Source organism: Dunckerocampus dactyliophorus, chromosome 2, assembly GCF_027744805.1.
Source record: "Dunckerocampus dactyliophorus isolate RoL2022-P2 chromosome 2, RoL_Ddac_1.1, whole genome shotgun sequence".
Taxonomy (NCBI): domain Eukaryota; kingdom Metazoa; phylum Chordata; class Actinopteri; order Syngnathiformes; family Syngnathidae; genus Dunckerocampus; species Dunckerocampus dactyliophorus.
The window spans coordinates 12,157,336-12,171,382 of NC_072820.1; the positions used below are offsets into that span (position 1 = coordinate 12,157,336).

At 42.4% G+C, this 14,047-nt stretch overlaps 2 protein-coding genes across 5 annotated transcripts; both read right to left on the bottom strand.

The window, feature by feature from the left end:
* Positions 1 to 173: 173 nt before the first annotated feature.
* LOC129176973 (dynein, cytoplasmic 1, intermediate chain 2a-like) lies at positions 174 to 9,280 on the bottom strand. Of its 4 annotated transcripts, none has more exons than XM_054767599.1 (17): positions 9,137 to 9,280; positions 7,950 to 8,058; positions 7,752 to 7,878; positions 7,258 to 7,342; positions 6,890 to 6,952; positions 6,583 to 6,704; positions 6,423 to 6,512; positions 4,165 to 4,327; positions 3,986 to 4,085; positions 3,782 to 3,907; positions 3,404 to 3,550; positions 3,205 to 3,318; positions 2,975 to 3,108; positions 1,611 to 1,755; positions 1,406 to 1,546; positions 1,213 to 1,338; positions 174 to 1,105 (listed from the first exon to the last, which is right to left on the bottom strand). In XM_054767599.1, exons 2-17 carry the CDS (start codon positions 8,055 to 8,057, stop codon positions 1,004 to 1,006), a joined length of 1,893 nt encoding a protein of 630 aa, XP_054623574.1. In that variant the 5' UTR covers position 8,058; positions 9,137 to 9,280; the 3' UTR covers positions 174 to 1,003. The 4 variants fall into 4 exon arrangements, with proteins under 4 accessions (XP_054623574.1, XP_054623573.1, XP_054623576.1 ...); XM_054767598.1 differs by having other exon boundaries at positions 7,258 to 7,393; XM_054767601.1 differs by lacking the exon at positions 6,890 to 6,952.
* A 1,494-nt stretch (positions 9,281 to 10,774) lies between these two features.
* On the bottom strand, positions 10,775 to 12,740 carry LOC129177515 (uncharacterized). The gene is made up of 5 exons (XM_054768733.1): positions 12,716 to 12,740; positions 12,557 to 12,620; positions 12,421 to 12,465; positions 11,665 to 11,804; positions 10,775 to 11,589 (listed from the first exon to the last, which is right to left on the bottom strand). The coding sequence occupies exons 1-5, from the start codon at positions 12,725 to 12,727 to the stop codon at positions 10,924 to 10,926; spliced, it is 927 nt and encodes a 308-aa protein (XP_054624708.1). The 5' UTR covers positions 12,728 to 12,740; the 3' UTR covers positions 10,775 to 10,923.
* Between the last annotated feature and the right edge of the window lie 1,307 nt (positions 12,741 to 14,047).

A 14,047-nucleotide genomic window follows, 5' to 3' on the forward strand; every position in this document is an offset into this window, starting at 1 on the left:
TGTCCCATTTTGACTTTGATTACTGATGTGGGAGAAGAGCTTAATGTGAGTTCAAGTAGAGATTTGTTGTCCCAAGTATTTAAAAAACAAAACCATTTCTGATTGATTTGTGTATAGTTTTCGCTCATTTTTACATTTTCTTAATTTTTTTAAACAATGAATTGCACACAAAGTGACAATGTTTCATTTTTTTAAAAAGAAAAACATTTCAAAGTACGGTCCTTGACATTGAGAAACGCAATTTTGTGTTTAAATCTTTAGCAGCCTGGAGGATCGTCATGTTGCACGGACGGAAAACCTTGGTCGGTAAAAGTACATCTGTAAAAAAGCCCTTGTAACCTCCAGATTACACCTTCCTCATCACAATTCAAGAGCACTGAATAGCTATAAGTGAAGGCTTTTACAGACAGAAAGCCTAAGGAGCCATTTTTTGAGTGAGCTACTTTTAGTACAAAGCAACAGTTTTTAATAAACATAATTTAAATAAGTGTGACCACCAGAATAAATATTAAATATTGCAGTGGTTAAAATGCAACATTCTTTATACACAGGCCAGGGTGGAACTGTGTCCAAGTTGTGCTGATGAGGACTATTTTCCTACATTTTTCCAGCCATGTGCGAAAGGGTTTTGGGAAAACTTTGAAATGTAAAAAAACCCACTAACTTATTAGTATAAAGGTGCAAGTACAAAGGTTTGCATATTGTTTGAGGCCTTTGAGTAGCAATCAGTGGAGTCCTGGTATGTTAAAGGTTCCAATTTGACAGCCAAATTGCAGATGGAAATGTCACTGTTTAGATTTTTGTTCTAGTACGAAAATGCACTAAATACAGGGAAAAACATCAACGGTGGTCTATTCTAGCACTGTATGTATCTCCAGGCCAAGTCATGATCTAGTAGGTGGGAAGGAGGAGCTGGACAGCGGAGTTCCCCCACCCATCCCAGCGGAGATTAGTGGGGATGTAGGGTACTGGGGAAGAATTCAGAAGGAGGGCCTTTGTATTATCAAACATTGGCGAGCTCCTCAGCTTCGTCTCTGTTTTCGTTGATGTCAGCTAGAGTCCTGACGAAGCGCGTCCACTCGTCCGCCTTGGGGACGCAGATTTGCTGCAAGAAGACACACAAGGTGATCTAGCAAAGCAAAGACTCCAAAAAAACATCACAGGACAAACAATTTAGCGTAGAATTTGATTATTTCATGGCTGACGTCTCACCTCCCCCACATCATACACCTGCACATGGCCCTCAGAATCTCCGGTGGCGATCTCTTTTCCAGAGTGAGCCCATCGCACACGGTTCAGCGCTGGAGCCCCCTCCACATACACACTGGCAGTGGGAACCTAAGGAAGCAACAACACTGCTTCAAGACAAGCACTAGTTTACCTCGTCAATCCAACAAGAAAGTACCTCAGTGTCATTGTTGAGGTTCCACAGGTCCAAACGTCCAGCGAGGTCCACGCAAGCAAACAGAGCAGGGTGTGTAGGAGACCACATGGCATCGTAGACGTAGTCGCAGCTATCCTCAAACGAGTAAAGCGGGCGGGTGCTCTGTGAGGGCGCCGCGGGATTGTTAATTGTATCAAGAAGTCATGTGTTGGTGTCAGTGTCTCACCTTGGTGCTCCAGAGTTTGACGGTCCAGTCGAAAGAAGAAGAGATGAAGAGATGGGAGAAGTCCACAGGTCCTGCAGCGGTATGACAGCTCAGGCCTGTCACTGGACCGTGGTGGCCCTCAAACACTTCAGTGATGCCCGCCTTACTGTAACACACACACACACACACACACACACACACACACACACACACACACACACATATCTACTGTATTTAGACTGTATCTACAGCCAATCAGAATTAAATCAGCAATATGTTAAAGACAAGGTGAAAAATCAACAACTACACAAATTGTGGGAATGGGAAGACCACAAAACAGTCAACACATCAATAAGACAAACCAAATAATGCTGGATCTACTCCACTTCTAACTGAAAATTGGTCAAATGAATCCAAAACCTCAAAGCTCGTGTCAGACTTCCTGAATCACACTGATGTGAAATAGCGCTTCGGAGCTTGTATCATTCTACAAATATCACGTGACCAATTACGGTAGAAGCATGAGGAAGTGTGTCCAAACTTTTGACTGGTAGTCTAAATGTCTAAATTGTTTTTTTCAAAACTTTTGACTTAAAACTCATTTGTTTACTCATACATAGTGCAAATCAAGAATCCATTTTAAAAAGTGAATTCATTAGAGCATTTTTTATGTATATCCATCCATCCATCCATCTTCTATGCCGCATATCCTCACTAGGGTCGCGATGGTATGCTGGAGCCTATCCCAGCTGACTTCGGGCGACAGGCAGGGTACACCCTGGACTGGTCGCCAGCCAATCGCAGGGCACATATAGACAAACAACCATTCACACTCACATTCATATCTATGGACAATTTAGAGTCGCCAATTAACCTAACATGCATCTTTTTGGAATGTGGGAGGAAACCGGAGTACCCGGAGAAAACCCACTAACCAATTGGCCACCGTGCGGCCTTTTTATGCAGGTGTTACAATTGATATTTAAGTAAACAGTGCCCTGCTGTCATTAAATATATCAAAAAGTGATATTTTATTGCAAGTTTTTCTTCATAAACTGAAACAGAACAAGTGATACTTTATTATGATATGCAAATTGGTTAGAAAATAACAACTTTTAACTGTAATTTTTCACAATCACACCTATGGACAATTAAGCAAACATGTATGCTTTGGGATGTGTAAGGAAAGCGATTGGCTGTGGAAAACTCACAAAAGCACGAGGAGAACATGTAAACTCCACACAGAGAACCACAACCACCTGGCTGTGAGGCAAACCACATGCACCACCATGCTGCCAGGTAGGGCTTTACTGTTCCACACTGTATCACGGTCAACTGAACTGAACTCGGGTGTGTAAATGTGGGTTTTGGTGATGAGAATTCACCTTCCATGGCGGCAGGCGGTATACACAGACCCGTCCTCGCTCCCCACAACAAAGTTGTTCACATCACCCAGGGGGAAGCCCATGGAGGTGACAGCCACTGCCTTGCTCTGCTTGAACACCAGCTCTAGACTGTCCTGTGAATGGGGGGGTGGGTCATCAGCAGACTCTCGCAACACGTCTTACAGTAATGCACTTGTAAAGAGGTGTTAAGTCATGTGGGTAAGGCGTACCTGCGGCTGGGACAACATGTCCAGGCTCCACGAGCACATCTTGCCGTCTGTGGAGATACTGATCAGGTTGTTGGCGTTCTGGGTGCCCACCACGTTCACACAGTAGACTGGGTGCTGCCATAACAGAGAAAACAACCATTCTCAGTGTGTGTGTGTAAGAGCAAAAATGAAGGTGCGCCGTGGTTACAATGTGCATTACAGTGTGTGCAGCTGCAGACAGTGGGGTCCTCTGGACAGGTGTGCGCTTGTTGCTGCGGTTGTCCCATAAGACAATCTGTCCCGAGTAGGTCCCGCCCACCACCAGATTGGGGTGAAACTTTGCGAAGCCGGCTGACATCACTTCCGACTGAAGAAAGACAACAAACACGGTAAAATCAGGGTTGACTGAGTATATTTTAAGTAGTTAATTGGTGCATGTTTTTGGGTTCACTGTAACAGAGCTAAAACTAATATACACTAACCTTTATTTGTTGTGACAATTTTGTACAAGCAGTTATTGTCCTTTATGGCCAAAAGGACTGACAAAAAAGTAGTGGTTGAAATGTAGATTGTCTTTTTTATGTGAACTACCTCCTACCTGGCAGTGGAAGATGTACTCTGGCGTGCCTTTCTTGTATTTCATGTTCCAGACCAGCGCCACGCCATCAGGCTCATGAGGAGAATCTTCGTTGTTGTTGTAGGAGGCCACAAGCAGTTCTGGGTACTGGTGGACCACAGCAACCTCAACTAAGAAGTCTCATTCATAAATGCACATAAATGTATTGACCTACTACAAGCCCACCTGAGGAGACCAGTCCAGACAGGTGACCACTCTGTTTTTGGTCCAGCGTTCATCAGCAAACTGTCTGTTCAGAACCAGCTTGGCACCTGCCTGCAGGTCCCTGAGCAAGAAAAGTATATTAAATCCTTCAACATTTTTTATTCAACTACCGCACTTTGTCTTTCCGGAACAGGCCTCACCCGTCCTTGTCCTCGAGATCTCGCCCGCTGTAGTCAAAGCAGACGTCCACCTGCTCGGCCAGCGCTCGCTCTACAATCCTGCTGCCTCGCTCGAAAAAAGTTAGGAAGTCCTCAGAGTGCAGGAGCTGCAGCTTCTCTTCCTCAGTCAGCTCTTTGGGAATGTCTACATGCACACACAGAGTAAAGACATACTTTCTTGGTGGAATTGTAATTTCAGTGCTTTTTCTGTATAAGACACTTTAAAATTGTCAATCCTTCACCTTCCATCTATGGGAAATTATATTTATACAAATTTAATACAGTACATATGAATACAAATGATGTATTATTTACTTATATACAATACAATACAATACGATACGATACAGATGGTATTGCAATAAAAAAAAGTCATCCGTGCAGTCCGATCTGTCATCAGTAGTTGTGACAGATATTTATTACATTTTAATTTCTTAAAATGTAAGCAAAATAACAACCTTAAGCAGCGTTTACGCTGCATTGTCCCGCAATTAGCCGTGGCAATACATTTATTTATTATTTATTTATTTATGGCACGCCTGAAAAGCGTGAAGACTAGTTTGTGCACTGTTTGCGTTCAGTTTACGCATAAATTACGCACTTTGCACGTGATTCGTGATCGAAAAAGGTGTGTGGTGTCACGAAATGGCCATGCTCCCGCACAACTTATTTACACCTTGTCAAGTACTGTTTACGTCTAGTGCACAACAATAGTACGCGCGATACGCATTGTCATCGCATGGGTATGCATTGTCACCACCACGCGTCCATGAAGCAGTTGTGGCATTATTTGGTCCCGCTGCATCCCACGTGGCCATGCAACAGCAGGCATCACCCCTAGCTTCATAATTGCTCTATTTGCAAGGAACCTGCAAGATGTTGAAGAAGCTCATGCAATAAAAAAAGCTGCAAGTAGAGAATGTGCAACTAGAAAAAAATAAAACAGTGTGAGAGAAAAACTTGCTGACTACAAGACATCGCTTTGTGCATTGTGATTAGATTTAGGGTTGGGCGATGTGGACCTCAGCATGTATCACAATATTTTGGGATGTATCATGATATGACGATATAATGAAATTCAGCTACAAAGCTACAAACCTTAACCCATATAATTAAATACACTTGACGCAAATTGTAAAGCACATGTATTGATTTATTGGTAACACACTGTGCAATACAGCACGTGCATTTACTGTTTACCAAACTAGATCAGTGCAAAGTATTCAGGAACCAAGTATACAGTTTAGTAGCAACTGCAAACTACAGCTAAATATTGTCCTATTCGACTGAGTATAAACATATTATGTCGTTGGCTACATAATATGACACTGCATCAGTCAGTTCATGCCATCTTTTACATTTCTTGTCGTAAGGAATGCTATGAGCAAAAGCGTTTTGTATTTTTGACTGGGTGAGTGCTCGCTAGCTGACTATGTCTCACGCTTCATGACAACTCTGTGATTGCGCTTGATGATAGAACAAATGTGTTGCTTTGCAAAGTTTGTATATCATGGTCTCCTGCGTGCTTTATCGAAACTTGTTTACATTATTCTGAAAATGTATGCCATTATGTGACCATATAATTTCCAGGAGATACAAAGGGTTGGGGGAGGATAAAGCACAGGGCGGGCCATTCAACCAGTCAATCTTCCCAAATGTATTCCGGGAAGCGCCGTCTACTGTGTGATCTCACACAAACATTTTAGCTACTCCAGCAAGCGCCTTGGAAAAACAGATTGATCCATTTCTTTTTTTTCCTAGTTATTCATCATTTTATCTTTTACAAAACAGAGCAGTGGTAACAGTCTTGAAAATATAAATATTTTTCCATACTTGAGTTTCCATTTTCCATACTTTCCCAGACCTGTAAATGTATAAAATCTAACTGCATACTTCATACAACTATACTTCCATTGTCCATACAACCCTGGAATAAAAACGTTCCAACTAAATTCTCAGAATGTCCAATAAAAATATTTTTATTGTATGTTCTACACTCAAATTGTATTGCAATTTCTAATAATATCTTTATTCTGCATAATATTTGTATTATTTAATTATTAGATTTATTTTGAATATAATTTTAATTATACTTTTTTGGCATTACTTGTTCGCATACGTCTGAGCTGGACAAGTCTCAGTCTGCATTGTACGCAACTGTATAATTGTGTATGTGATCATTAAAGTTAGATATGATTTGGCCTAGTTTTCTGATAGTGGTCTAAAATGTCGGTCCATACCCTCCTCCTGCTGGTGCCCCTGGTCTTCTTTGTCTTCCTGCGTGTCCTCTGTCGGTGGGGGCGCAGTTATCTCATCATCCTCATCCTCATCTGTAGAACACACAAGCAGGTTTGCCTGTCAATCGCGGTCAAGTTACACTGTCTGTCACTGTTTGCTTACCAGCTTTTCGATCTGTATGAGCTTCAGTGGGGGTCTGGGTTTCTTTCGAATACGACACCATTTCTTTAGGGACAATGTCCACTTGAGTCACTTTGGACATGGTGAGCCTCACTGTCCCACGCCTGCATAGGGGCATCACAGCGAAATAAACAACAGAAGGAAGATTGGAGCACAAAGAGAACTTGAGTTGAGCGGGATGACACCAATAATGGCTTACATACATACAGTATTACTGACACTCAAACATGTTTAAGATGAAACCAGAAAAGATCATTAAAGCTACAGGAGGAGAGAGGAGGAGCAGTACCCCATCAGCTCAGAGTCGGAGTGGAGTTGCAGAGTAGAGGGGTCAGGATCCCAGTGCAATGTCCTTAAAGGGGCCAAATCACCAGAGGGCGGAGTGAGCAAGAGACAGGAAAAAAGGACAGAGGAGACATAGGACGGGACCAACCGCACGAGAGGTCAAAGGTGAGATGGAACAGAGTTTAAGATGGAGGAGACAGTAAAAGAATAAAAAAGGCAGGGAGAGAGTGTGTTAATTGAGTAAACATCAGAGTGCCGGTGAATTAAAAGACAGGTGTGTTTACTATGTTACTCCACTCTCTCTTTTTATACAGACAGCATGCAGGTGTACCATATTTAATAACCTCCTCTCACAAATGCAAACTCACACACCTTGGTCCTGCGTTTCCGTCCCCAGAATCCTGGCTTCCTGCGTCGCTGCCCACTGATTTGTTGGAGGGAGACATGGGGGCGGGGACTAGGTAGTGAAACAGACAGGTATCCTCTGTTACTACCCTCAGGGGCTGAGCTGTGGACGTTTGATCAGCGGATGAGTGGGGTAGATGTAGCAGGAGTAGTGGGTTGAGCGAGTGGATGAGCGAGGGTGCATGCAGCGAAGGGGTGACAACACACACACACACACACGGGAGAGAAGAGAGAATGAACATAAATGACAGGCAGGCTTAGGTGTCATGCACAAAATGGTCAGATATCATGTGAAGTGAGAGGGGTGAGCAAAACTAAGCCAAACCAAAAGGTTAGAGAAAAACAGGTTTTAAAGCTGTAGTGCATCAAAGCAGTGCTTCACAAGTCTGAGTTACTGTAATAAGTGGTAGATAAAATCAAAAGCATGCTGGTGCTGTGTGTGTGAGTGCGTGTGTGTGTACCGTGTGTTATGTCCGGGGTGATGCCAACACTCTGCAGCAGAGCCTCTGCCTCCTTCCGCTTCCTCTCCAGGTCAGAGTCTTCATGGCCCACAGCAGAGCCTGCTTCCACACCACGCTTTGAGTCCCCCTGTAGACAACAAGGACAAGCTAAAGCACCAATTCAACTTCTTTTTAGTGTTATCTCTCGTGTCATCTGACATCTTTCTTCTTCTTCTCCTCTTCTTTTCTCTTCTTTTCTTCTCTAATCTGGGCGATCCGCTGTTTCTTCCTCTCCAGCTCAGCCTTCAGCTCGCTCTTGTCAGACATACTGCAGGAAGGACGACAAGAAGGGAACATCTTCTCATCAGTAACGTACATTCATAATCACTTCCCCATCTATATTATGTTGCACTAATGGCACTGTACAAACAGGAATTGTTGGGTGGGTACGACATTAGGCAGTGCAGCACAACCTTACAACAAAATTCTCCTTTTACGCAGGTCATGATGTTCAAATTTGACTGATCCAGTTAGGTTGGCATTCATTTAACAGCATGCTTCATGATTATCGTAGTTCTATTGTGTATTACTGCAGAACTGCACTGCACTTTTGTCTGAGGTTTGATTTGATATTTCATGCATGAAAGGAGAATATTCTATTTTTAAATAATTCCTTCTTCTGTGGCGAGTTCAAACTACTATTATGAAAAGCAACAGGGTGGCTTTCACTCAACAAGTCCCCTGTACAAAAATAAAATGATCTTAGCAGCTTGTCACAGAACAAACACTACATTTTCCTGAATTGTCAACACATTTTAGTTAACAAAGGCAGCATTTATGTTACATTAGGGCTTATATAATCCTTCCAAAGAAATGGCCGTAGGCAGGTCACAATGCTAATTTGAGAACAGCTGATCATTCCAATGGTAGATTTATATACTCATGACTTGAGATTGGGCATTGTTTTAAATTACATTTAGTCAAAATTAAATTAATGAAACAGAAATCTAAGATTTTGGAAAAGCATTTATAAGTAGGTCATTATCGCGACATTGTACATCTATGACGTCATTGTGACTCCTAAGAAGCGCAACATCGCTCCACCCGCTGACAACTATACCTAACAATAGTTACTGGGACAAATGTGGCATTAATTAAAATACACTAAATTTTAGTCATTTATGTATGCCACACACAGAATTTTCCATCGGCTATTGAACTTGTCATACGTGCTTTAGTCGAATTAAAGGCTTCATTGTTCGGACAAACAGCTAGCTGGCTAAGTTAGCATGCTAATCCGGCCAGGCCCTCGACTGTCAGAAGCATCGTAACAACCAACCGCACCCATTTGTTTAAAAAGCCCAGAAAGACGTGTTCGAGTACAATATATATGAGCGTATAAACACCTGACGTAAGAAGTAAAGCAGGCCCGTGACAATAAAATCCGGTTTCGTTGGCGTTTTTCCTGAAGACAAGTGATGGTGGTGATGATGATGCTGGAAGCTGGAGGACGCCGCCGCCGCCGCTTTGCCTTCAGTGCGTTGCTCCTTTCTTCATCGGTGACTGGCCTTGACAACAACAGGAGAATTACCGCCATCTAAAGGAGTAAAATATACAGCATTGCCACGTCGTATTGGCAGCAAGTGGTAAAAGATACGTGGGAACTCCCATACTGAGACTGTTGTGCATCTGTTTTGGAAATGTGAATATACCCGTAAACTGTGGCGAGATGTTTGTAGATTTATTTTAGATCGTATCTGCTGTGATTTTGAGCCCCTCCTGCAAAATGTCCTTTTTGGCTTTGTAAAGAACGATGCTCCAGCTGACAAAGAATATTTTTTAATTAATCTTATTTTAATTCTTGCAAAATTCTACATCCACAAATGTAAATTTCTGCTAATAACAAGAAAGCTATCAAGACTATAAATCTGTGCTCCACTTCAATATCCTAAATTAAATAAAATTTTCATTGCTCATGTCCCCTGGTGTATCTTACTTTATTATTTGTCACGTGGTGGCTTACAGCCGAAAGATTGGATTCCAAAATGCAGAGAACACACCAGTGGCAATTTAGTAATTTTATTACTTTTAGTCGTGGTAGAACTATACAGTCCCAAAAGCATGACCCGGGCACAGCCGCGGGGAAAAATACACACAAAGAACTCAGGAAGCTGCACAATAAGGTAGGCAGAAAAACTAAGCTGAACTAACTGAAAGGCTGAACAAATGGCGCTGCACAGACTAGGCAGGAGAAAAGCACAACGGGAAAAATACTATAAACAAAAATGTACAAACAGAAGTAGCAAAAAACTTGGTCAAAAACTAAAGCAAGAGCTAGGTACAAAAACATGGACTAGGTAAGTCGAGCAAAAAAAAAAAACAAGGTATAACAAAAATAGGACTCGAGACTAGAAGTGTAAATCATAAAACAGACAAAAGACTAAGCAAGGAGGTCTAGAACTGGAAATATTCACAAGAGCTAAACTTGGCCAGAGCGAGAGCATGGCAACTGAACGTCAGAAGACAATCTGGCAAATACGAAGCAAACAATGTGAGAGTTAAATAGTCCAGCGATGATTGAACACAGGTGTGGCAGGAAACTCCTCCCCTAGGCAGGTAGGTGTGCTGCAAAGACAAACCACAAGGTGGCGACAGAGCAGCAGCTCAAACTATGACATGCATTAATAAAGGACGTTATTATATGATACATACGAACAAGAAAACAGCAGCAAAAAATGGAAAAATTAGCAAAAAAGCTTAAATGTAACGACAAAATGTTGACATGGCGATACTAATATATAATAATATATAATAATATCATGTTCAAATTTAATTATTTTGACACATTTTTTTATTTATTCAAAATAACAGCATATTAAATCAGCGTGTGCTTACATTTGGGATCAGTTTAATAGAAGATGGAAAGAATAAAAATGTAATTTCAAAAAACCCAGTAAAATTGAAACTTGAAATCTTATGTGTTTTAAAATGATGAAACTTAGCGGAAACACAACCAGATGTAATATTTTATTTTTATTGCTGTTATACTGCATAATATTGTGTGTAACTGATAATAGCAACACAGGCATGCTGTGGGAAAGCACACATTTGCATGGTTTGAAACATTTGCACGTTTCAGTATGGATTTTACAACATGATGTAAGTTTGCAGTCTTCTTGCAGGGTTGGGGTTTTTACTGCTCCTCAGGATCTGGATTGGCATAGTGGAAGGGGTCATAAAGGTCACGTTTAAAATCATAAGGGTCAAAGTAAGGGTAGTGCGGCTCTCCCTCGGTGGTTTCTGCAGGCACACCATCTTCACCTTTCGCATCTTTCTCTTTCACCACGTTCTCTTCAACAGGTCCCTCGACCTTGACCGTGTCCTGGATGGGATGTGGGGGGTGGTCAATGAGGCAGTCGGGATCCCAGTAAGGGTCACAGTGGTACTCCATTTGTTTAACAGTGATGGGAGGTAGCGGAGGAGGAGCTGACTTTTTGGGAGCAGGAGGGGCTGGAGCCAGTTGAGGAGGAGCAGCGGATTCGACCCCTTCCTCGGTCTTGGGCCTGCAGGCCGGGTTGTGTCTGGGGTCGCACAGCACCGGGAGCGCCCCGGTGGGCATGTAGACAATCTGAGGTTTGCACAGTGGGTCTTTGGGGTGACACAGGTAGATCCGCTGAGCATGCTCCAGAGGGTCAGGTGTAGGAGCTGAGGGGGTGGGAGGCTGGGTGGCGGTAGTGGGAGCTGCAGCGGTGGTCTGCACACCCATGATATTTTGGTAGCTGGAGGCATCTGGGCCATAGGTTAGCTCCAAGTGACGCATCTGCTGATACAGCATCCTGATTCGGTCTATCTCATAGATCTGACAGAGAAACACATAAGAGACTTACGGTGCAAAGTCGTAACAATGTAATCATTCTAAACGCAACAAACGTACTCCTTCAATGTGTCCAATGCTGTTGTAGAAGCGGTAGTAGGACTGGAAGTCAGGCGTGCCTCTGTACCACTTTGGGTCGACGTTCCTCTTGGGTCGAGAATTAGTCAAGAAATGGTGCGCTTTGGCTGGCTCAATGCTGACTATACGGAAAAGAGTAAGAGAGCGGCAATATATAAGATTGGTTTTAGCATCCTTGATGTACAAAATGTATCAAAGTGGCCCCCGTGTCCTTCAATCTTTCCGTAGGCAGCCCTCGGTGGAAAAACCTATGGGATAATTTTGACTTTGTTCTGTTAGTTTTTATACCATAGCAACTATACCTATCAGCCACCATTTTTAGTATAACTGCACAATGTAATGACATTACATTACTAATATATGACACACTCCCATTTATTTACAGTATTTACCAATATGTGTTTATTATTGTGGCTGGCACAGGTAGAAGTGCACTGAGCTGCGTTTAATTTCCCTCATTTTGCTACATGATAGAGTTACAATATTAGACATGGCTCTCACGTTTGTGCAATCATACCTATGTGTATGTTTGTGTGCATTCTTAATCTAATTGTAAAGGCCACATGTTTGTTGCAGCTCACGCACTGATTGCACCTGGTAATAATGTTGCGGTAGAATTGCAAAAATTGCATGACATTTGCCAGCGATAATGCGTCCTTTAGAAAAAAAAATGCAGCACCATTCACAATAATTAATATGATACAAGAATACAAGATTTTTAAATGAAAGACAAAATACCTGCATCATTCTTTACTCTCGTTAGAGATGACGCTTCTAGCAAAGCTGGAGGAAGGTAGAGAAGTTGTACTTTTCAATTAAAATAGAGTACACATGCAAGCGAGATGAATACATCATTTTAATAGAACATACGGACCTGGCATGACCAGCAGGCAGCATAGCGCCCTGAGCAGGGACACGTGGGGACTCATCCTTGGCATCTGCAACATGTTAGTTCTCCACCGTTAATGAATTAGTACACAGTTTAGCATTTCACATTGGAAAATGTCACCCAACAAAAAGAGTGTCTGCTCACCTGTTGCTGCATCTCCCCAATCCTGCTCTCATCTCAGCGGCCTCACATCCTAACTGTTCATAAATACCACTATCAGTACCGGAGCGTCTTCATTGGCCCACTGAGCTGCAAGCGGACACAACTCCTCCCCTCGTGCATTTTCCGCCAGGACGTGGAAGTGCTCTGCAGCAAAAGAGTGCCTTCAAACTAAATGTGAGTTCTTGTAAAGCCACTGGGACGTCTTAGGTGGTGGCTGCACAGTCACTGGCTGCTGTATTGTCGTCATTTTTTTGTTAAAATTCGTTGATTCCAGTTTTGTCTTTTGGCTCAGATATTTAAAATATGTGCGGCGAGTCTTGACAAAACATGCACGGAAGGTAAAAAATGAACCCCTGTCCAAAAACAGGTGGTCAAAAAATAAAGGGGAAGCAGAGCCAACCGGTGTTTAGGTCCTGAAGAAGTATGCAGGAATTTAGTCTGCTCTGTCCCAACATCAAGTGCATCAAATTCACCCTGAGATTTGTTGCTTGGAGGCTGCCTGGCATGCACACTTGGGAAACGTAAACGTCACAAGACAGGTTTGCCAGTTAGTGTTGTTAGTGTGTGATGCTCACGCAGGTTTGTCTCATTTGAGGTCAATCTGGAAGTTGTTTTTTTCTTTTTTGGGGGGCTGTTTTCATGACTATTTTCCCTTCGTTTGTAATTTCCACTTTAAAACCAGCAGGCAAGGCTGCAATCAAGGAGCACAAGAATGGAACAACATATCTCAAGGTGTTCTGCCAGGTGGCTAATTGTGGCATTAGGATCTGGAATTGCTCTGTGCAGATGACAAAAATGGAAGGGTTAGGGCACCTTGTACTCACTGCCTTTATTTTATGGAATGCTGAGACAAAAAAACATTTTTAAGGTAAATACTTTTTATATATTTTTTTTATGAATCATAAGTTACATTCAGTTGAGCCGAAAGCCTAGTTCCATCATTGGACAGCAGCTTTCATTGCACAACGTTACTACTGTGTCCTGCATGGGTATCAATTATTGTGACATGTGCCTCTGTGATCTTCATGGGAAATGACACCCTTTCCTGGAGCTCTCTGCAGGACACACCCAGATCAAGTAATGGTTTCCATTCCACACCTATCACCGTGTGAATGCATATCTACGCATTCACACTTATAAAATTCTGCGCCATTTTTTTTGTTTAATATTCTTAATACAGTAGGCGCCCCTACAACGTAAATAATCCGTTCCGAGAACGTTTACGTTATAGGGTTTTTACGTTATACGAAGCGTAAAATACATGTAAATAGCCTAATCCGTTCCAAGATCTTCCTAAACTCACCCCTTTGGCCC